Here is a 24524-nt window from a genome sequence, read left to right as displayed (position 1 = left end):
GTTAGAAAACACACTTTATGCGTTCCTAGAAGTAGATGTAGTTACCGTTTCAAAGACAAGTTCAAATTTCAAGAATTTCAAGCAAGTGTACCCCATTTCTTTTTCTTTTTTCCCTTTTTTTTCTTTTTTTACGGGGGTGAGACGACTAAAACAGTAGAAACACCACAGCATGATGCATTGAGGTAGTTCTACAACAGCACTAAAAACGCAATACTTGTGCAAAGAAGACTGGTAAAAGTAGGGCTGATTCAACTACAGCATTTAAGTAAAACCAAAAAGAATAGACGATAAAATGTACTTTAAATTAAAAGTAAACAAAAAAACAAAACAAAACACCACTATTTTTTAATGTCAGTTATAATTCTGAAAGGAAATGAGAAGATAGCACTAAGAGAATAAATTCCCATAAAATTGCTGTAAGTACGCCTCTGCATAGGAGCTACACTGCCACCTACTGAGTAGATGTGTAATTATTACACTTTATTCTTGAATCACAAAACAAAAACAAAAAACAAAAAAAGGAAGGAAGAAAAGTTCCCTGGCACTCTGCACACCCCTATTTGAGAAAAACTTTGCTAAAAGCAAAATATCATCAGAAAATTACATGCACAAGTACACATAGTTGAAAAATCTACTCAACAATAAAGCATTTAGTTCCTCATTACTTCCCACCACTATTGATAAAATAAATGGTAAACTAAACTTAAACCACTATTTATATTATGTCTTTACTGTAATGGTTGTCATCTTTATTTCCCCACAAACTTTCCCACTGCAGTTCCAAAGTATACTTTCACCTCTTTTATGGTGCCTTGCTAAATACAGTAAGGGCTTACCCCTATCTCTCCAAATCCAAACATTGCTAAAAGATGTTTTAACTAAGCAGCAGCTTGCTTGAGCCTCAAATAGGCTGAAATGAGTTTTAACCAGGAGCAGTTGCTGACTTGAAGTTGTGGGGAAGGAGGTTGGAGGGGGGCTTTAACACAAGGGGGTGCAATATGGGGTCACACAAGAGAGAGGAGGGGTGTTTCCCCCCCCTCCCCTATCTCTCCCTCTCTGCCTCTGTGGCTCTTGGAAAGAGAGGAAGGAAGCCAGGAGCGAGGCAGAGGTCCAAAAGCGAGCGAGGAGGAGAGCTGGATGGTGGGGGAGGGACTGGAGAAGAGCGCTCCTTATTGGCGGCCCGTGGATCTCTCCCTGCGTGGATTGACCGAGCTCGGGTCAAATTACACATTTGCCGTGTCTTCTTAGTTTGTTTTTCTCTCAGCCAGGAGAAGTTGGAGCGACGCGCGATATATTCGCCTCCTTTTTTTCTGGGATTACTGCATATGGATACACAATAATAAAGCATTCAGATGAGGTGAGTTGCTTTTGCAGAAATGCATGCGCTTATTTTTCCCACTTTATCGCTGAGGGAAAGTCGAAATAGTAAACGGGGTAGACTCTGGAGGAGAAATTATGCCTCTATGTGCAAACAATAATGTTAACTGTACAGGAAATATACAATGTGGTTTTTAACGGCAGGCTTTGTACTGTATAGTAACCCTCGGTTTCGTTTAGACGCGCTTTCCTTTTAAATGAATATTAACTTCCTTGACTCTTTGTCTTTGAGTGTCTGTGATTTCGACCTTTTTTTTTTTTAAAGGGCTAAATCAATTACGAGTATTCATTCTACTAAATCACTCCCGAGTCATGAAGTGAAGTGGGTAAGTGGCTTTGCTAGTTTTGTTATTCTCTAGTCTACACCAGTGAGTTGGAGCTTTGAACCTCTTTTATGGCTTTTATTCTCTTATTATTATTGTGTAAATGCGTGCAAACTTAGTGGAGGTGCTGCTGCGTGGGTGTGTGAGGGAGGGGACGACAGTCTAGTTACTTCCACCGAAGAGTGCGGTGGTCGTGGATCTGTTTTGAGCATCAGTCGTCACATCGAAAGGGGTCCCGGAACCAGGACTAAAGAGTCCCAAAAAAGGTTTAGATGAAGTGAACTGGGCCGTGAAGATGGATTTAAAACGATGAAGCGTGTCCGAATGGAGTGTAACGTAAGAAGAATCATACACACTTTTTTTTTCTTAAATGGATTACCAGAGGAATATTCGGACATTCGGGCGGATTGCTCCATTCATGAGTTTAAGGTAGGTTACCCAGCGATTTAAAGGAAACCTGTTTTTCACGAAATAATCATTTCTATATTTAAGATTAATCTTAAAATTGGCTTCCCTTTATTCTCTTTGATGTATTTGATCACTGTTATACGTCATTATTGAGTTAAAAGGGACTGGAAGAGTGTTTAACCTGTCACAGTATCCCATTAGTTTTTACTTGTTTATTATTTTCATATTAAATAATTAAGGTGACAGATAGAACACTAGCACCCACTAGTTGGTAGTGTTAGTTTTATATCTTTGCTCATTTATTTCTCTTTACGGTGCCGTGTATTAACTGAACGTATTGCACTTCTATTTTGCTGCCGGATAATAGAAAAGCTCCATCACTGTTGTCTCTCCTCTTGTGTCCCCTCCTCTTTGTTGTCTTTTGTACCCAGTCCCACATGTGGACACTGAAGGCTTGTGAAAAGATTTACCACGGTTGGAACTTTCAATGCCTTTACACCCCAGTCTGGACAATACAAGCATTTGTGGCTGCACTGATGCATGGATTGTGTGCATAAAAGTAATATAAAAATAACCCCTCCCTAGCTGGAACATTACCACTTAATGCATGAAATGAAATAACATAGAAATAAATACATCATGTGGCCATTGTTTAACAGGCATGTGGCTGATTTTAGTGGATTATCTGCGAAAATCTGCCATTTGCAGGAATTAAGGCTACATAGACTATGAGCTAAAGGAGCGATCAAATCTCTTAAACTGAATTCACGTGAGCACCTGAAATGCTTAGAATATTCAAATATAGTAATAATAATTGTTCCTGTTACAGTAATTCCTTACCAGAAAAAAATACCATAGTTTCGACAACTACTAAGTTGATGTTGGCGAAAGCCTTGCCGGGGTTGAACATTCGAACCAGTTCGGCTCGTTGTGCCTCAACTCACGTCCCTGGCCACCGGGTCAGAATTTAGTGACCAGAACGACCACAGTTAACCTCCACTACAGCCAGCTGTCACCCGGGCCAGTCACCGTTAAACCCCGGGGTTCTGTTTTAACAACCTCATAGACGTCCAAACTGCAGCTTGAAATCAGAATCAATTCTGTGTTTAAATGACCGAGTGACAAAAGTTTCGCTAGTCAACATGTTTATATGGCTTGCTTTGTTCCTTCAAAGCCCCTTTTGGTAGCCCCCAAATGTGCTCTCCTGAGCACAGATAGGGGCCAGTGACCGGGGGTGGGGCACCATTGTATTTGTGTGGCCAAAGCCCCCCTTTTGTTTCCTGGTCACACCTGCAGCCAGGCCCTTTTGTGCACACCACTGCTGTGTGCAACCTTTCGCCTGTTCCACTCTTCCTCTTGCCAAGATTCAAAAGAAAAGGGTTAGTGCTAGTTAAGGAGGGCACTGTCCTTCAAACCTGCATACTCAAATCCTCAAAAGTGAATCCAGGTTGTAGTAACAGCTTAGGCTCACTGGGACTGAAGTGAATATATACATAATAATCACTCCTGGGACAATAATGTGATCATCTGGCCTATTCTCGTGAGAGGCTGCATCTGGACGGCTTCCTTATTTTTCTGTATGTTACTTATACAGGCATACCCCCCAATAAAAGCAACTAAGTGCTGCTCCTGTGCGCCTTGCTCTCGTCTTGGCCAAGATATGTTTCCCTCAGTCAGTTGTTGATGTTTGAAGTAGACAATAAATGTTAACAAAGAGGTGCATTCTTTCACTGCTACAAGTAAAGACGTTTTGGCATTTAAGTGCTTGTGGCAAAGCACTTGGCCAATGGGAAACCGCCTTCGGATGCAGCTACAGATGTACAGCACTGCATTCAGTTGCCTGATTTATATTTTAATTTGTAGCTTGGATACTGCCACAGCTTCACATGGGTGACTGCAATTTACTCTGAAAAGTTTTGGAAATTGTTCGAGAAATATTAGATAATGTAGACTGATGAGTTTGTTGTGAAACTTGGCATAGCTCAGGCAGGCACCAGACTGTTTGTACTTGTTTTTTCAGCCCGTTTGTATTTTGACAATCTAGTCCATTTCACTTCAAAAGGGGGTTTAAATGGTTCAAACTGGACTCGAAAGTGTACTATTCCTACTGGGATTATACCCACGCATCACATTTAGAATTGAGGCACGAAACATCACACACCGCTGTTTCTTGCCATCTTTTTTTTTTTTTATGAGCACCAAATCGGACTTCCCTGCAAAAAGGCATCCAACGGTGCGGTCGAAAAGAGGTGGTGGCTGACATATGCCAGCGAAAGTACAGCTCGCGGAGAGAATATGTGTTAATCTGTCATTTTAGGCTCGTAACACTAAATCCTCAGCTTTAACTACCAGAATTGGGCTAGAGACCCCTACACCAAATCCACCCTAACCCCCCCTCCCATCCCCCATGTTAAACACCATGAGTTTGAGCCAACAATATCAGCGGGGAAGTGCGTGGTTGCGGGACATTTGAAAAGCCAGTAATAACAGAGGTAGAGCGAGGCAAGGCTGAATGGCAGTGAGTTGCGTGACAAGCCCAGCGTCTCTGGGCTTGTTTGAGGCCTATATGTACATGCACACCGCACACTAACTGGAGGGCAGGAACCAGAGAGTGAAAAGACATAGTCAATAGAAAACATTCTGAGCTCGCTGGAGATTTACAAGTAATTTTAGATCGCTGACCTCTGGGTGTCTTCTGTTTCTGTTTTACATTAAAGGGAAGCCTTTGCCTCGACAGTAAGGCTGTAATGGTGCTGAATGATAGTTATTTTCCTGTTTAATTGCATTTTTAACAATAAGCTTGGAGAAAGTATGTCTTCTGTTACCTGTGAGCACACCCCAGCTTGGCTCCGACGCAAAGCCTACTGCCTGTATAATAGCGCCATAGAATTGATATACTCGCTATCTCACTTTAGTTACCTTTTGTACAGTACCTCCGCTTTCTCTTGTTGTTGTGCATTCGGCATCTATTCCTGTCTCGGGTTTTGATGTGAGCACAACTGCGAGGTAGTAAAACTACAATAGATGCTTTTAAGGAACACCAGTGCCTCCGCTTCATCACTTCTCATTTAGATTAAGTTCGTCTCATATTGATCTGCAAGCTAGCATGGTGATTTGATGGTGTTCTCAGCGAAAGGAAATGCTCCAGCATCACGTGGTAGACATACACCAGCCTATTTGACCCTAGACAATCTCTCTCGTTTGTCAAAAACATCAAACTCCCCATTTAACTGTTAAGTGGACTAATGGAGACGAAGCACAGCCTGTTTCAGGTCTAGCATTACTCATAATGACTTTGCTGTTTGGAAGGCCTCAGCGTCCTACTGAGCACCGAATTGCCACCATTACGCACCGTGAATGACTAAAACACACTTATAGAGCGGTCCATTTCAGCCTCACTTCAATCTCTCCCGGGTGACGCGCTATAAGTTACCGAACTGAAATTGGATTATCAGTGCTTGGAAAAATGTGGTCGCTTATTAATATCAACATGGCGTATTCAAGGCAGTTGAGATGACTCAAACACTGGGCGTACATGGGGGGATGCAGATGTTTTGTTGGAGTTGGTCTACCTTTTACACTGATTTGAAGTATAAAGTGGGCAAATTTAGAGAGGTTTCCACATGACTGTAGTGAGACAGTGAGTCTGCCCTGCTTCCTGTGTGGATCAATCAAAGCACTAATGGCCTGGCTCTGACAGACTGGAGCAGGTGTGCTTTGGGGCTAATAGAAAAATGAATCATTACTGTTTGTGCGTGTGCACATGCGTCGATCTTTGAGATACATAATGTGAAAGCATGATGATGTATGTGTTCCCAATGTGCGGATCCCAGCATGCTCCCAGCTAATCTATGCCTTAGCCTGTGTGACGTCTCCCAGTAAATTGTTTATATCCGTTCGGGCTTTGCCCACATGAATAATTTGTTTGCCTTATAAATATTTGAAATGTACACCAATCATTTAGAGCCACAGCCTGTCTCTAAAGCCCTCCTCCACACATTTCGTACACATGAATACTACCTACAATACATTATATCCATCTGGTGTATTTATTATATCTACAGTACAGTACATTAGGTTGTAGTGGGGGGAAAAAAGAAGAGGAAAAAAAATTGCGCCCACCGTAATTACTCCAATGTCAAAACAAGTGAGCGTGGCTTTGTCCTCATAACACAAAGATGGAGTGAATCACTGCAGTGCAATAAAGCGCTTTGGCCCCAAGGAGAGACTGCAGCAGTAACAGCCAACAGAGCGCTAATAGAAGTCAGCTAAGGTCGCATGAGATGGCGCACTGATGATGGTGATGAAGTTGCAATGAGCTGATCAGCGTTGAGCTTGGCCCCGGACAAACCAATCAGAGCGCAGATGTACAGAGGCAGCAGGGCCCGCCACGCTTCTAACAGAGTGGACTTCCGTTTCACCGAACACACACTGAGACACCACGCCGGACTTTTGGCTGACCTTCTGTTAGTTAGCAGATGAAGGGAGAGGTAGAATGGGAAATTTCCTGCTCTGCCACCCGCCAATGCTCAAGAGAGGCCAATGTGTGGATTATGCTTGAACACCCACCGGCCACAACATACAATCGCAGCTATATCAAATATACTTGGATATATTTACAGACTTAAGATCAAGGCGTAGCCAACAACAAAATAAAGTAGCAAGATATAAAATATGCGCTGTTAGGGACAGCCTTAATGTTAAAAGCGAAAATTAAAGCTGGCGGCAATATTAGACAAGAATATGGCTTAATTACAAATAGTAGAATCGATTAGTCTGTCGATTATTCAATCGATTGAGTAATCAGATTCATTTTAATTTTGCATTGAAGTGTATTTTCCACCCTTATTGTTTATTATCCAGTGACTGGTGTTTATTTTGTACTTTGTATTTGTATGGTGATGTAAAAAATAAATAAATAAATAAATAAATAAGGGTGATTGATGTTGTACTATGTTACCGGTTTGGTCATTGTTTTCCAAAGTAAAAATAGTGTTTGTAAATGTCTTATTTTGAATAAAGATAATCAGTCTTCTTTCATGAAGGACTACAGATATCGGTGAACAACAACAATTATTGTTGATATGATGAAATCAGAGGATTTGGGCAATTTTGAATTAAAAAATGGCTCCAAACGATTACTCGGCGATTAAAATAATTGTTGATTAATTGATTACTTGTCAATCGATTGATTTTGACCATTATAATTATAAGAAGCATAACCTCTTGCTCTTTATCCAGATGAGCGTGCCAAAACAATATTTTCATATTAGACATATCTCTGGCCTGATCATAAGACAGCAAGTGAGTTTGATTGTTTAACGCTAAAAGTGGATGATTGGTTCCAATAGTCACATTTGTGAAATTTGCAGTTCACTGTGCTCTTTACCTTTACAGAGATAAACGCTTTGTTGTTGCCCTGTGGTTGACTGGAAGTCAGAGTAGGCGGTATCGAAAATGGATGGATAGATAATGCTGTATTACTAAAAGAGGATGTTGTGTTCCCCCCCATCTTTTTTTTTTTTGCTAAGGCTAGATGGTGTACATGCTGTGCATCTCCAACTTTGAGTAACAGAGGAATGTTTTTGTGCATGTCTCCAGGTAACATCTCCACTAGTGTGCAACAGGAAGTGTATGTGAGCAGCCATGGGCCACAGAGCCGCACTTCTGCTCAGTGAGCTGCTGCTGCTGCTGCTGCTAACAGCCTCACACACTCTCCTAGCAGTCAGCTTCCCTGAGGACATTGCACCCCTGGATGTCGTTGACGCACACTGTGAGTTCACACGCACACACAAACACACAATCCCAACAGAGATCGGTCGCGAGTACACAATGACTTGCAGTGTTACTAAAAATTCAACGGCAATATAGCCCCTAATGTATTGTACCTGCTAGTGCTGCATGGTGTCCTTATTTCATTCGTGATAAGAATATACTCTGTAGTATTAAGTGTTTTTTCTTTTTTTTTGTTTCAATTAACAAGCTGTAATATTTTGCAACAAAATGCTCAAACAACTAATGACTAAACATTTGAGCGCTCTGAATAATAACCTTCCTCAAATTGAATTTAATTCACAGTAAGTGCAGTATGTAAGTAGAGTGGCACTCAATGGAGCGCAGCGCTCCATCAAGGTTGAGCAATCTCATTGTCATTAAGGTTCATGCATTTATACGCTTCACAATTAGACAAAAACATTCAAATCTTCCACGGTCCATAACCCACCGCGCTGTACGGTAAAAATACAGTATCATCAGTGGGCCTATACACAAGCACAGCATCCAAATCAATGAGTCACATTGGATTATATTCGTGCACGTTCAACAAGCCAAAATCAGCAATGTATGTGTACGGTTGCATTTGCAGTTTCACGGAGGTACCCTGTGTTCAGAGGCAGGCCCTCTGGTAACGAGTCGCAGCATCGCCTCGACTTTCAGCTGATGACCAAGATACAAGACACGCTCTTCATCGCTGGCAGGTATACTGAACACGCGCAGATTCTCCTTCACACATCTCCCCACACCAATTCTCTAACTCGCATCTTGGCAGGTAAATAGTGGCACTGGGGGGAGGAGCGGGGGCGGGGGGGAAGCTCTTAGTGTTATTGGATCCGTGGCTTGTAGGCTGCCATCTGATGTATATGGTCGCTATTGATCCAGCAAAAGCGTCTATCAACCTAGCTTGATGCTCTGTCAGGGATTTCTTGGCATCTCTACATGTCCTTTTAGTATTTATGAGCATTGGGATTAATCTTACCACCAGCCACTGGTATTGTAGCAAGAAATCACCTTGACATCTATAGTATAACTGCTCCCCAACACTGGGCTCCCCCCTACTAGTGTAATCACAACCATATGTATTACTTGGGTTAGGTAAATCACACTACCAGTTGTGGGTGTTCACATATGTTGGCTGAAAGTGAAGGCTATTATTGTTCCCAGTTGGGTGTTCCGCATTTATCTTAACTGGCGCATTATCAAAACAATGTGAGGTTATTCAGGTTTTAACGCCCGTTGAACAGCTGAGGATGAATTTTCAGTTCTTGTTGACATAAAAGACAAGATACTATATTATTTTGTTTATCATTGCCAAATTTTGATGATGATCTCATGTTACCACCAAACCAAAAGTTTGTGTTTTGGGAGGGAAGCGAGTTCTATCCGAATCAGCAACAGATGTGGTTTTCCAAGGATGGGCTCAACTCTAAACAAAAAACAATCAGGGAAACAATGCAGATGAGCTGATTGCTATGCATCAGTGTCCCTGCAATTGTACACTATGAAAAACAAGGTTCAATTGTGTCACTTCTAATATTAGAGCACATTCTGTGCACATTATTAGTTCATTAGTGTTTGAATCTTTAACATAAACCCTGATTAACACCAACATTTGAAAACTAACTTTTGTTCTGTTGCATCACTCAAATTGTGTGTGTTATGTTGCTGTCCACAGAGATCAGGTGTACCTTGTAAGTTTGAGAGAATCCTACAGGAATGAGATCATCCCTTACCGGGTAAGATTCTTGCCACAAGCAACTCATTTAAACCACAAACGTGCACACACACACGCACACACGCACAGCCATTCATCACAAACTAGGCTGGTTGTAAAATGAGAGAGTTGAAAAGAGAGACTCATGTGTGCGTGTGTTGTGTGTATGAGTGAACATTCCTGTTAGTGCACATGCATTTAGTGTGCAGGGATATGTGTGTTAATGCTTCACATTTTGGTTCCGCAGAAGCTGACATGGCGATCAGGCCAGGCGGACAGAGAGATGTGTGCCGTCAAAGGAAAACACAGAGTAAGTACAACTCTCATTCACCTCCACAACTGTTCCTGTATGTGATAATTACTTAAAAATACTCAACACTGTCTTTGTGTGTTTATAGGATGAGTGCCATAACTTCATCAAAGTGCTTGTTCCCAGAAATGACGATCTGGTCTTCATCTGTGGCACCAATGGCTTTAACCCCATGTGCAGATACTACAGGGTTAGTTTTCACCTTAATATCTTCACCAATGACTTGGGATTTGACTGACTTGCGGCGTTATCGAGATATTTCAAGCAATCCATCAAGAGGCCTCAAGCTGTTTATTGACACACCCAATTGAAAGCTACTGTCAATCTATAATTAGCAATCTAGATAAAACAAAGACAATTACACATTGTCTATTTAAAAGAAGCACACAGCTTAGCCTTTCAGTCCACTAGCTTATACAAATAGAGCTAATGCTAACACATCTACAATCATGGAAGAAATTATTGGACCACCTTATTCTTTTCAATTTCCTGTTTCATTTGAATGCCTAGTACCACTCAAGGTGTATATTGTGACTAACAGACAGAAAAGAAAACTTGGAATTTCAGTGCAATGCCAAAGCTAATGATGAGCACATGTAGACAGACTATATAGCGATACCCACAGTCATATACTGTTTTCTTTATCCTTTGCAATGGCCGACTAATATTTCTGCTGAGGAGTTGAGCTGTTTCCTCTGGCTACATGTATATCCTTCTGTCTGTATTATGCTGCTCCCAGGGGGCCAAAACGTGCACCAGAAAGATCAGCATAATGACCATTGAAGCAAAAAGTGTGACAAACACTGTTTAATTTTCTTTACATTCTGTCATTATTGTATGTTTTTTTTAACATACAGAATTCTACGGCGGCCCTACAGTAACATGGGAGCATACATTAATGGCGTCCTGTAAAGAAGAACGAAAAACGTTATCGTTATGATGAGAAAGTTGTTCATTGTATGCTAGCATGAGGAGCCCTATAGCTACATTTCAGTTCACATATCTGAATGAAAATAACAGTGTGGGATCTATTTTGGTTATATTTCACCTCGGACTGTATTATAAGGACATTGCTGCTTCACCTGCAAGTCATCAGTCACCATTATGTTGTGTCTGAGAGACAATTAAAATGTATGAAGTCTTGTAGTTCGTTAGAATGACAAGACAAACATATTTCACTCCTCCCAAAACCCTACCTGTCACTTTTAACTCATTCACTCCCAGCCGTTTTCACTGAAGCAACCCTTCGCTCCCGGCTGTTTTACGGTTTCAATGTATGTAAAGCACTATGAAGCTGGATTTTATTGACATGAGCCACAACCACACCAGATGGAACAATGTTGCATGTCTATGATTATTGCTGGATTTCTTTATTATCTCGTTTATCTGTTTGACGTCAAATTGGTCGATAATTGCCAATAATTATCGGCCACCGATATTATCGTGCATCCCTAGAATATAGCTAAGTTTCAGTATCAATATTCACATTCCAGGTGAAAACACTCAAAAAGAGCTTGTTGCAACATGGCTGAGCTTTTATACTCTGCTGCCACCTGCTGGCCGTTTTTGTAATTACTACCATAGCTTTTAAGCGACCTCTTTATGTCAGAAGCTGTATCAAAGCCTTCTGCATGCTCGAGCATTAAAAAAAAAAAAAAAAAAAAAATGAAAAACAAATAAATACATTTTTGGGAGTGACGGACAAAGTATAAAAAAAAACATGTGTATATGTGTTTGAATGAATCAAGGACTCAGTAGAGTTCTATTTTCCTAATTTTTTAAAGTAATTTTCCTTGAAAATATTTGGCTCGATACACAAAAAATGACCATTACCGGCTGGTAACTCAAAAAGTCAGTTCAATGCATTTGACTGGACTGTTTGGACACTTTCTTATCCATATTTGCTCTGCCGCCTTTGTTGAATGTGTGCGCTTGTTCCTTCCTTCAGCTGGATAACCTCGAGTTGGATGGTGAGGAGATCAATGGGCTGGCACGGTGCCCATTTGACTCCAAGCAAACCAACGTTGCCCTTTTTGCAGGTGAGGGTCAAAAGCACAGCCGCCTACACGCAGGAACACAAGAGTCTTTCTGCACATGAGCTAATATGTTCCTACTTACGCTCTCATTATTACCTCGGTGTTCTTGCTGTGCTACAAATATGCCTGCAGCTAAAAGCAAGTTGGGCCAATTAAAGCTTTTAAATAAGAAAAAGAGAAGTGTTTGTGGGCCAGCTTTTGTTGACTGTGTTTCTTGTTTGTCTTGTTTTGTAGAGGGGAAACTGTATTCCGCCACGGTGGCTGACTTTCAGGCCAGCGATTCTGTCATTTATCGCAGTATGGGTGATGGATCCGCCTTGAGGACCATCAAATACGACTCCAAGTGGCTGAAAGGTAAGCGGGCGCCCTTTCACTACATCTTCAGTTGCCTCCTTTCTGGCGCTGCCACGGCACGGCATGGTGTGTGTCAGAGCCGTTGGAGTTTGTGATAGAGAGCTCTCCTGTCTTGCCAAGCTCCTCGGGGGATATGGCCTGCTCCCTCTCAGGCAATCTAGGTCACTCCCAGTCATATACAGCCTTGTACAAATCCCTGAAATATTCAACATGCACACTGGTGGTGACGATGCAAAAATACTCTCAACTCTCTGCTTCTGTTTCTCCCTCAGAACCTCATTTCCTACACGCGGCCGAGTATGGGAATTATGTGTACTTTTTCTACCGAGAGATTGCGGTGGAGCACAGCAATCTGGGCAAGGTAAGAACAGTCTGAAGGCGCCGTTCTAGTGAGAACAGATGCTGTATCCAAAAAAGTCTGAAAGCTCCTCAATTGCATTCATTTCTGACATAAACGGCCCAAGTGGCAGTGCCCGTTCATGCGATTACAGTTCACCGCATTAGAATACAGCTGAATTTTCAACAGTCTGGGTTTGCCGGGGATGTTTGCCTGATGTAAAACCATTACACACCGAGAGGATTTGTCTCTCAGAGAATGCACATTCTGTATCTGCCTCTCTCCCAGGCGAATGCAAGGGCATTAGGATGTTGTGTGTTCGATGCCAGCATCAGATTTGACTGGGGCCGATCCTGAGCTGGTCGGGCTGAGCTAGCCTGGGGGCCAACCTCCTGCCATCACTTTACGCTTGATAAAATATGTCAATCCTATTTAGTACCGGGGTGACACTTCAACTTCGATGGGGGTTATCTAATTATCGCAATCACCGCATAATTTGCTAATACGTTGTCATTATGAAAAATGGTGAGTGTGAGGAGCTATTTTCAGACTTTGCTACGAGAGCTATTTTTTAATGATTTCAGTTGTGTTTAATGTTAATATTTGTTGCATTAACAAGGATGCCACAAAAACATACAGTAGCTTGATGTTAAAAAGTGCAGGAATGACACACGACAGCTTCCTCTGCATTCACACAATCAAATACACGTCACTTGGTTCCATTAGACCAGCCATTTGCTGTGCTTTTTAATCTGTGGCCTCACTCAGCTTTCCACACAAAATTGTCCGGCCTAAATAAAAGTGTGTATTCTTGCTGTCCGCGTTGAGCTGCAACAGAATGGAGAGATGCATTATTTAGCGCACTGAAAGTGTTTTTAGCGACGTTCACTCAGCTGAATTCCACTTCCTCCTGCCGCTATCCTCGCTTCAACTCTGGCCCCTTTTTAGGTGGTCTACTCTCGCGTTGCCCGGATCTGCAAGAACGACATTGGCGGGTCCCAGCGGGTCCTCGAGAAACATTGGACGTCTTTTGTGAAGGCCAGACTGAACTGCTCCGTGCCGGGGGACTCCTTCTTCTACTTTGACGTGCTTCAATCCATCACTGACATCATCAACATCGACGGCGTCCCGTCCGTTGTGGGCGTGTTCACCACGCAGATGAACAGGTGGGCTGTGACTCTTTATTGCTGATGGATAGACTAATTTCAAGGATGGCAGAAGGCTATACCGAGGTGAAATATGGCCATTTAATGGCGGTGCTGCTTCTCCGCAGTATTCCGGGGTCAGCAGTGTGTGCTTTTTCCATGGCCGACATCGAGAAAGTCTTCCATGGTCGTTTTAAAGAGCAGAAGACTGCTGACTCCATCTGGACGCCATTTCCAGAGGAGAAGCTACCTAAACCTCGGTAAGGATCTTTCGAACCCTTGAAAATATCAACGCAACATTCAAATGGGATGTAATGAACAATGAGCGTGACCTTTCTGTGGCGCTTGACTCAGCAGCTGCTAACCAGCCGTTCTTTTTGTCAACCTTTTATTCTATTGGTCAGGTGAAATCAAATATGTTCCACGAGTAAAAGACCAGGTTATTAGCCGCGACCCAGCACACACACTCACCATCTGCTGATGATTAAATAATTAATGTGGCATAATTATACGATGATGCAGTTTGAACCTGTTTATCACACGTACAGTCGACTATTTCGAGGCATGCCCTGTGTCCAAGACAAAAAAAAAAAATCCACAAAGCACCTCATTTCCCTGGTGAATCATTGATGGAGGATAAACATGCATATTATGCATATTTAATGCTTCCGGCTGAAGCCTTTTTTGTGATACTAATAAGCACCTGCTCCCCAACCCTTTCATTTCACTTTCCATCCACTTCACCGCACATGCTGATCAGCCCCCTGGTGTGTAATGATCACATGAGCTGCTTTTTGACCTTTTGCCCTCTGTGCATGTGAACCCTCCATTTTAGACCCGGCTGCTGTGCAGGTTACGGTCCAGCTGCATCCTTTAAGAGCTCCATCGAGTTCCCGGATGAAACCCTGCAGTTCATCAAGTCCCACCCTCTAATGGACACAGCTGTGCCTTCCATCGGGGACGAACCCTGGTACACCAAGACACGTGTCAGGTAAATATCATAAATAGCATAATTGTGCATCATAAATATGTTGGGTCTTATTTGGGTCATGCTGTTAACGGTAAATGAGAACTTTACACAGGCCAAATATGGTATCTCTTTCAATTTCATTTCAAAGACACATATATTTATGATGGTTATATTAGTTTTTGTTGATACAAAATGGTGCGGCTAAGCTATTGTCTTATACAGCAATGCAGTCCTAGTTCCTATACAGTTATTTATGTATCTATTCATAAAGGAAAAAAAAAATGTCAAAACCACAGTACTGCCAAACCCACAGGTGAATACTTAGATATTACTGTACAGTACACCAGCACAACATGAAACTTAGCAAAGGAGTAAAAACATAAATGATGCACTGATTTTTTTTTCACTTTTTTTTTTTTCAGTACTCGCCAATACGCAGTACTGATACCCGATAATGCAATTATATCCTTCACTTGTGATCAAATCAAATACTGCACAAAACTTTCTTAAACATGGCATGTTTCACTCAAACGGAACATTTTACAAACAAAGTTTAACGTTAGATTTAACAATGTTTAAATGTAACACAACACCCTACTTATAAGTATAACATTAACAGAATAAATCCATTCTAATATCAATCCATCCAAACATATTCTTAACCACTTACTCGTCACAAAGGTCGCGGGGGTGCTGGAGCCTATCCCAGCCAGCTACAGGCAGCAGGCGGGGTACACCCTGAACTGGTTGCCAGCCAATTGCAGTCTTTATAAGGCAAAAGTAAATAAAGCAACCAGAACCAAATTCATTTTATAAGAATGTATATAAAGAAAAAAATGGCTCATATCCAGAAAGCATTGATGGCATACATTAGAGATTTTTCTTTTTCCCGAGTACCACCATTATCGGTTTGTATGCATCCCAATACTACAAATATGTAATGTGTTGTAGGTACAGGCTGACTGCGCTGGCTGTGGACAACGAAGCCGGCCCGCACAAGAACTACACAGTGGTTTTCATCGGTTCCGAGTCAGGAGTTGTCCTCAAGGTTTTGGCAAAGACTTCGTCCACGTCCCTGAATGACAGTCTGCTTCTGGAGGAGATAGACGTCTTCAACAAGGCCAAGTAAGGCATCGTGCACTTTTCACCCGCTCTGTCTGCTTTTGTTTTGTTCTCTCTTTCCCTTCTCCATCTGCTTCATGGCTGAAGAGTCAGCAACTATTAACCGGAGCTTCCTCGTGCTGATGGCGGTGTCTGTCAGATTTTTGTGCATGCAATTCTCGCTGCTGTTTTTTTTTTAATTGTTTATTTTTGGATTTACGCATCATCATTTGCAAATGTCAAATGTTAAAGGCCTGTTAAGCTGTGAGAGAAAAGCACCTCATGATTAGATCTTTAGTGAGAGAGTAGACACTAATCTGATGCACCTTTGATTCCCACCTTTCCCTTTTCTAGGTGCTTGTCTAACCATGACGATGATAAGCGCGTGCTGTCACTGCACGTAGACAAAGACGCACATAGTCTGTACGTTGCCTTTTCAAGCTGCGTCATCCGAATTCCCCTGAGTCGCTGTGAAAGGCATTCTTCCTGCCACAAGTAAGTGATGCCCTCCTGCACACTTTTGCAGATGTATATTCTGCACTTTTGCGCCTTTCCTGTTTGCTTTTTGCCCAGTGAATGTCATAAATGGAAAGGTAACAAGTTTGCCCTCCATACGGGGGTTAATGTTCAGCAAACCACAAATGATTACTGTGCTCTTCCCAGAATGATTAAACGTTACTGTGATTTGTGTGTGTGTGTGTGTTTTGGACCAGGTCTTGCATTGCATTACGTGATCCCTATTGTGGTTGGACGCCTCAAGGAGTTTGTGAGAGAATACAACCCGGTCTTTTGTGAGTTCAAGCTCCACGTTTATCACAAGATGTCTTAATTAAAGTCGAGATGATGGACATTCTCATTTGTCTCGTTTTCAGGACGGGCTATGAGCAGGATATTGAATTAGGAAACACAGGCCACTTGGGAGACTGTCAGGGTAAGAGTCATCTTCATACCACTTCATCTGTCCTCTGACGCATTATAAACACTGACAGACACACACGCACACACCTGAGCAAACAATACAAAGTCATCTACACACTCACAAGAGTATTCACTCCAGTAATTTGTCCCTACATACTTGTAAGTCTATGTTTGGTATTAACACACACATCTACATATACAACGAGTACATGGCTACTTGTAACTAATGCTGCAAACATGGACCTGTACATTCAAGGGTCATACTCAGCTGGTGCAAATGATAGAGGCCCTCGTTATAATAATAAGTGATGGCCAAAAAAGGTAACCATTACTGATTTTCTTTGAAATATCTGCCTTGTCAAATGTACCAACTGACCATGACCAAAGCTGAACCTCAGTATTGATCAGAACCAGAGGACCTTCTTCAGAAATATAATGAATGACGCTCAGCGAGTGCTTCATATATTTTATCACTCAAAGGGATTTTATTGTTAAACTTCTGAATTCCCTGATAATAATGCATTGTGCTTTTGAATTCTTTTAGCATTTTTGGGCACTACATCAGCGCCAGATTACAAATCATTTGGCGACCCTACCTCTGGTTAGTTTGATCTTTTACTCAAATGGTTTATTTTCCCTTGAGTTCAGCATCTCTAGCCCTGTCTTGGCACCACTCATTCATTGTCATGTTTTACCAACAAAACACCTCCCGTGAATGCAAACGTCACCCGCTTCATTGTAACCGTCACAAACAAAACCCATTTGCCAGGTCACATGACTTGCCTCACTTCTCACTCATCACTTTCTGTTCCGCTCATTTCCTCCCGGCATGCTCACCCACCAAAGCATCTGTAACTGTTCTGTAGCAACTCCTCTTTGAAACTTTGTATCCTCTCTTTTGTCCCTACCAAAATGTTGCCGTACCATGATTTACTCTTCACTTTTCAAATTGCCATTGCCCATGCCGACTAACTGGGATGATGATCGTATGCTTTACAAACCATTTTTTTAACAATTTGTTTGTCACCACAGACATGGAGTTTTCATCAGCACCAGTCACTGTCCCGCCCAGTGGGCCCATACCTCCCCCAGTACTCATTCCCACTCAGAGCCCCAGTTCTGGGCCCGGTCCAGAGCTCTACGGCTCAGGCTTTGTGCTACAGGATGACCCAGCCACGTCTCATTCTTTAGACTCTCTCCCAGGGGGGCAAGAGGGTAAGGCCCGCAGGGAGCCAGCCAGCATGCTGCATTGATCTGATAGCTGCCGACCACTGACAATGCACGCTGAGGCTCACATGCACATCCACACTGTGGCAGCTATCTAGAATAGATTATGTTTCCTTTTCTTTTACTCTATAATTTACTATTTTCCTAGCTTTTCTTCTTTTCTTAAAATGATCCTTTCACATTCTTTTTTTCAATCTTTCATTGATTTTTTTTTTTTTTTTTTTGCGGACTCGATTCTAGCTAACATTAGCTCTAGTAATAGTTTAACCTGGCTGGCAGATGATTGGCTGGGCCTGCACTGCCACAACCCAATGGTGGCCGCACAGTGGGTGAACTAACTCTTTCAATGTCTGTGGTTACTAACAAATCTCCCGTAGAGCATCGACTATTTCAGCCAGTGGAACACAAACATCACTCCTATTGCTCCTCCGAACAACTTCCTGCTGGTTGATTTCTTCTTGAAAAGTTTAATTCAGCTTTCAGATGATCTAACCATTTTGTGCGCATGGATCCAGGAAACCAATCCTCCTTTCTTGAATAAACAAATCTCCAATTTGGATGGTGGAATGTATATGGATGCCTAACTATCTCTACCAGTAATCACGATTTCTTCGCCTGATCTGTTTGCAAATGACTGGGTACATTGTTTGAGGAGAAATCTGGGAGAGGAAACTCATGCACGGTTGTGTTCGAGCACAAACATAAACAAGCCTCCTGGTGGAGAACGCGTCACTGACCACTTGACTTATCTCAGCAGGAGGTTAACCCGCCCTTATTGTTTGTTTGTAGGTGTGTGGGATATCCAAGCGAGCGAAACCAGCCAGATGGTCCACATGAACATCCTGATCACCTGCGTGTTTGGTGCTTTTCTCATGGGCGCCCTACTAGCCGGCCTGATTGTCTTCTGCAATCGGGAATCGTTCATGCGAAAGCAACGACGTGTCCACAAGGATGCGGAATCTGCTCCGTCCTGCTCGGACTCCGCCGGAAGCTTTGTCAAGCTCAACGGCCTCTTCGACAGCCCTGTAAAGGTACAACCCTTTAGAGAAAGCGGTGCCTTGAGGTACTTGATAATTAAGTCACTTGCTCCCAAAAACATATAAAAACGTTTTATTTTTAATATTGTCATTGTCCCAAAAACATATTTGTGCATTTTTTGTTTATTTATGCTAGAGTATACAGAAGGCTTTGATGCAGCCTCTGAACTGAAGAGAACGCTTAAAGCAATGGTAGTTATTACAAAAACGGCCAGCAGGTGGCAGCAGCGTATAATAGATCAACAAGGGCCATGTTGCAATAAGCTCTTTTCCTCAGTGTTTTAAAGAAACTTAGCTATATTCTAATACTAATTGCTGCAAAATGGAAACAGATAGAAATATACTTTTTTCTGATGAAAGAAAACTCATCTTTCTTTTGGTAGGTTCCATGTTTTTATAGCAATAGAACACAATATTCTGTGGGCCTTGCAAAATCAGTCAAAATCCAAGAGCGAAGGGGGTTGTTTCAGTGAAAATGGCTGGGAGTGAATGAGTTAAATTCTATTTAATTTTGACATTATTGTAGTTTTTTACTGCGATTGGCTGGCAACCAGTCCAGGGTGTACTCCGCCTACTGCCCAAAGCCAGCTGGGATAGGCTCCAGCAGCCCTTGTGAGGAATAAGCGGTCAAGAAAATGGATGGATGGATGGATGGAGTTTTTTATGAATGCTATCTCCCTTTGTGAAATACACATTATTTAATGGCATTTCCATTCATTTCAATGTGAAAAGATGATTCAAGTATTTTGACTCACAACATGGTCATGAAACAAAAACTATTCTCAAGGCAACATTTTGTCATAAAGAATTTAAAACACTTCAGTGGTTCTGGTAAAATCTTCATACGGTTTTATTGTTCCTGTGCCCAGGAGTATCAGACCAATGTGGATTCTCCGAAGCTCTACACCAACCTTCTGAGTAAAGACCTGAAAACTCCCAACGGCGACACCAAGACCATGATCCTGCGTGACGGTTGTCCGCCCCCTGAGTTAGCCGCTCTGCCGACACCCGAGTCCACTCCTGTTCTTCAGCAGAAAGGCTTGCAACCCATCAAAAACCAGTGGGAGAGGGACCACAGGAAGCTCGGCGGTCCCCGCAAAGAATCTAACTCAACAGCCAAGAGTCCTCAGTTCGTCCTTCCTTCACCTGGTCCTCCCAAATCCAACTCTCACCACCCGCACCTGGCCCTGGGACATTCCCACATCCCCAGTGCCGTCGTCCTGCCCAATGCCACACACGACCACCCGTATCTTGACGGTGGAGATGAAACTCTGCCACATCCTTCTGAGAAGAAGCTGAAGAACCCGGAAACGAAAGGAAGTAGGAAAGAGCAGAAGCGGTCGGTGGACGCGAGGAATACACTAAACGACCTTTTAAAACATCTCAATGACTCTGTGGCCAACCCTAAGGCCATTCTTCACGAGGGACCAGCACCCCGCTCTCGGCAACACCTCACACTGGAACCCATGGAGGAACTGACGGAACTACCTCCGAGGGTGCCAAGTCGCGAGGCCTCCTTGTACTCGCCTTCCTCCTCCTTGCCAAGGCACAGCCCCACCAAAAGGGTGGACGTGCCCTTGTCTACCACTCCCACCACACCAACAGGCAGCCTAAGCATGGGGGGGACCTTGGAGAGGCCAAGAGGGGGCTATCAGCTCCAGCGGAGTGCTTCTCACAGGCAGTCCTTGTCCACCTCAAGCAACGGGGTGACTATGGGAGTATCTGTGTCTCGCCAGCACAGTATGAACAGAGGGGCATACATGCCCCCGACACCCCCCTCCAGACTAGATTCCCATGTTGGAATGATGGGGGCCGGAATGCACTCTCCCAACCCTCCTTCGTTATCCCGGCAAAGCAGCTACAGTGGGCATGGCTCACTCCCTCGTACAGGACTTAAAAGGACCCCGTCACTAAAGCCAGATGTGCCCCCGAAACCTAATGGCTTCTCACCACAGACTCCACAGATGCGAGTGGTCAATAAGTACAGCTATTAGAAGAGCACCAACACTTTGGCGGACGCTCTTTGCCTTGACAGTTATAGCTTTGAGCCCGAATGGCTCGGCTATGGATTGGGTTGACCCCAATGTGTGTCTGTGTATCAACCTGAGGTGTGGTCCCCTTTAAGTGACATGCACATTGACTTACGCTTCAGTTAAAAGGGAAAAATCACGTGCGGCCAAAGATATTCCTCCGATGTTTTTCATTATCTTGATTTCCATCCTGCTTGTCATACGGTGCACTCTATAAACAGTTGGGTGAAAATAAATAACCCAAATCGAGTCAAAAATATATCACCCCCAGAAATTGGGTTGCTTTTGTGTTTTTCATTTAACTTGAACTAGCAGTTGGGTCGGTTTATTTTTGATCCAATTCAATTGGGTTATTCGATTAACCCCCTAAAAATGGGTCAAATAAATAACCAGCAAAACAACCCAAAAATTGGGTTTGCTTTGTGAGTTATTCATTTAATTTGACCCAACCTTTTGGGTTAAATCACTTAAAAAAATGTGGGTCAGGATTCATTTTTGACCCCATTAATTTGGGTTATTCAATTAGCCCCAAAAGTTGGGTAAAATTAATAATCTATAAAACAACTCTCAGTTGGGTTGGCCCATTTTTGACCCAATTTGGTTTATTTTTGATCCAAGCCTTTTTAGAGTGTGGACACCTGCACTTTGGTGTCACCTGTTTTCACATTTAGGTACAGCCGATTCGCACTCCAGTGTCACCACAGTGTCTGTGTGTGTGTGAGGTACCAGGTTGGAAACAGTGGAATACTTGAAGAATGGGTCTTATTTTTCACTGCCTTTGAGCACTGTCTTCCCACTAATGTGAAGTGAACAGGAGGTAGGCCACGCTTTTGTTTGGCAGCTGGTGCAAGGCAGCGGAGAGTAAACCTAATACAGGAATTGTTAGGTTCAAATATGACGACGGCAAAGGTAACAAGCATACACGAGAGTGTAAAAGATGACGTGTGTTTGCATCTGTGTTGGCTGATGGGATGAAGGGTTGTGTACTGGCAGGACACGTGTTAAGCCTTCACACTTCAAGAGCGGTGCCATGCAGACGACGCACCTTAAAATCCATCGAAGACCTAAGCCACTGTCTTGCTGAAATGTGTTGCTTGGGTCTTGTATGACCTGATTTTAAACTAGGCCTAAACCATTTTTGTGTCATTTTAAAGTGTTTCAAGGTGATAAGGTTGGGCTACTTTTAAAGTGGTCACACTGGGTTGGTTATATACTGGGACAGGAACTCATAACTCACTGGGATATCCTCCTCAATACATTTGCTGCTATTGGTTTTAGACATAGCTTTGTGTGTTTGATGCATATAGTAGTGTACCAGAGTGGTATGACCCTAATATGGGTATGCACATTTTTTTTTATTTTTTTTTTTAATGCCAAGAGTAGCCAATAGGTACAATTTCGACAACCAAACACACTGTTACGACTGATAAATTACCTTATTTTTTAACCTCTTCTTGTTGGAATCAAACAGCAGAAACCGTTTTCTTTATGTAGCAGGAAAGCATATATCTCATTCAAGGTTGAGCCACTGTTGTGTATGAATTTGACTTTTTTTTTTTCTCCGATAAACCTTATGTTGGTTACATTATTAGACTGAACTTAAAATAACTGACTTAAAAAGCTCATTTGACCTTCTGTGTTGGTTCCGATGCCTGCGTTGTCAGTACAGCTTCCCTGTGAGTGGCCAGTGTACAATCAACACAACATTTACCAATGTGTCCAGATAAGTCATGCTGGGAATGACGAGTTTGTGTATATACTTAAATACTATAAATAAGGAGTAAGCATATTTTTAGGCAAGTGAACATGAATCTGTGCATTTTGTGCCTTATTCTAAAAATTATCCATCACAGTACAGTATATTATTGGCAATGTCAATGTTTCTTAGTGTTATTGTCATTTACTATATAAATTAATTTTACAGGCCAAAAAGTGTTGAAAATTAACGACCTAATCATGAGACATTCCACTTGTGACCAGGTCATACGCAAAAGTTTTAAAAGAATGGCCATTGCTGGTGTTGACTTTGTATGAATCCGCCACACAGAGATGCCATGCAGTGAATGTATTTTTGACAGTGGGATGTAGGCTGTTTAGACCTTGCACTGTGGACCAGTCGGTTCAATTCAGCACACCCTGCCCACGACCAATGTATTAACACGGTGTTCACGCAAAAGCAGCCACCGTTAAAATTGGATGTGATTATGCAGAATATCAAATTCATTTTTATTGGCCAGTAGAGATAACTTGAAGAATGGTTTTACTTCACAATCCACATGGGTGACACCTAACTTCAGTATCAGTTGCCTGTTTAGCCCAAAGCCACATTTTGTTTACAAGTAATGATTGTATGTAAAGACTTTGTTCCTGCCTGCCATCTAAGCAGTATTTGGGCTCTTTTTTTTTTTCTTCTTCTTCTTTTGTGCGACACCTGCAACCTGACATACACGGACATACATTCAACATACACTGCTTAACTGCCTTGTACATTGCAATATGAATTCCTTCTTCAGTTGCAATCTAAATTGAAGCCTTTAAAATTTAGTCTTAGCTCTTTTTATGTGCAGAAAAAAAAAAAATCAGTTTTGGTCATGTCATTTAGATTGAAATGCTGTGCAACATCCGCGATGCAAGGCCCTGGTGTATATATTGGATCTCCAGAGTATTTGAGCGTGTAGATAATGTTTTAAAGATGTACTGTGAAAGTGTAAATAGTAATGGTCTTTGTTTCATATTTTTTGTTGACTTTTTTTTTTTTTTTTTTAACACGGCATGTATAGTTGAAATAAAACATTACTGCACAGAAATAAAATCAGTAGTGGTTTCTAAATTTTTGGTTTGATTGATTAAGACGTGAGTTGTGAGGTTGGGGATTCGACAATATGAAAAACCTGCTTGTCTGTATACAGAGAGTAACAGCAGGGCTTGATGCAAGTCCTGAATGCACATTGCCCCATCAGAGCTATCAAGAGTCCTTAGAATGATTACGACTCACTTCAGACTATTTTTAGAGCAGGGTTGTTTTGAAGTTTGGGGCAAGCGAATGCTCAACCACACCAGAAAGCATGTGGGAAAGTTTCCAAAATAGAATGTTCCTGCAGACACCAAACATCTGGACTAACTACCGCTCAGAGCAAAAAGATCTAAGCCACTAATGAGCTGGGGAGGAATGCATACACACTAGCACATGCATACATTTAAATGCATGCAGCATAAAACGATATGACGTGATAGTACAGCTGTGGACAGATAAGATGTCAACAACAAAGGAGAAAGGGGAGATGATGGAATGAAAACCTCAAGGACGGTAGTGTGGGAAATTGGGTTGTGATAACCATCACATGCTGTGCTCCTACAGATGGGATCGACTACATACAGTACTCAAGCCTCATTTCTAAAGCACTTAAAAAAATACAACAATGGTGTGCCAGAACTGTCCCAAACAACACACAATAAAACCAT

General features: G+C 42.3%; 1 protein-coding gene and 1 long non-coding RNA gene across 7 annotated transcripts in view; one reads left to right on the top strand and one right to left on the bottom strand.

The window, feature by feature from the left end:
* Positions 1–24524, bottom strand: part of LOC144017622 (uncharacterized) — a 200358-nt gene that overhangs the window by 142905 nt on the left and 32929 nt on the right. The window lies entirely within an intron of this gene.
* sema6d (semaphorin 6D) lies at positions 1104–23861 on the top strand. 5 transcript variants are annotated; one of them, XM_077519377.1, is made up of 20 exons: positions 1104–1357; positions 7710–7881; positions 8473–8584; positions 9559–9619; positions 9845–9907; positions 9996–10097; positions 11856–11946; positions 12178–12297; positions 12570–12658; positions 13583–13800; positions 13908–14039; positions 14615–14770; positions 15701–15874; positions 16205–16345; positions 16564–16641; positions 16723–16781; positions 17313–17369; positions 17801–17983; positions 18785–19026; positions 19902–23861. In XM_077519377.1, exons 2-20 carry the CDS (start codon positions 7755–7757, stop codon positions 21024–21026), a joined length of 3330 nt encoding a protein of 1109 aa, XP_077375503.1. In that variant the 5' UTR covers positions 1104–1357; positions 7710–7754; the 3' UTR covers positions 21027–23861. The 5 variants fall into 5 exon arrangements, with proteins under 5 accessions (XP_077375503.1, XP_077375505.1, XP_077375506.1 ...); XM_077519378.1 differs by lacking the exon at positions 1104–1357 and adding an exon at positions 1422–2129; XM_077519379.1 differs by lacking the exon at positions 17313–17369.

Source organism: Festucalex cinctus, chromosome 4, assembly GCF_051991245.1.
Source record: "Festucalex cinctus isolate MCC-2025b chromosome 4, RoL_Fcin_1.0, whole genome shotgun sequence".
In the NCBI taxonomy this organism is placed as follows: Eukaryota; Metazoa; Chordata; class Actinopteri; order Syngnathiformes; family Syngnathidae; genus Festucalex; species Festucalex cinctus.
This window is presented reverse-complemented; position numbering and strand designations above follow the sequence as displayed.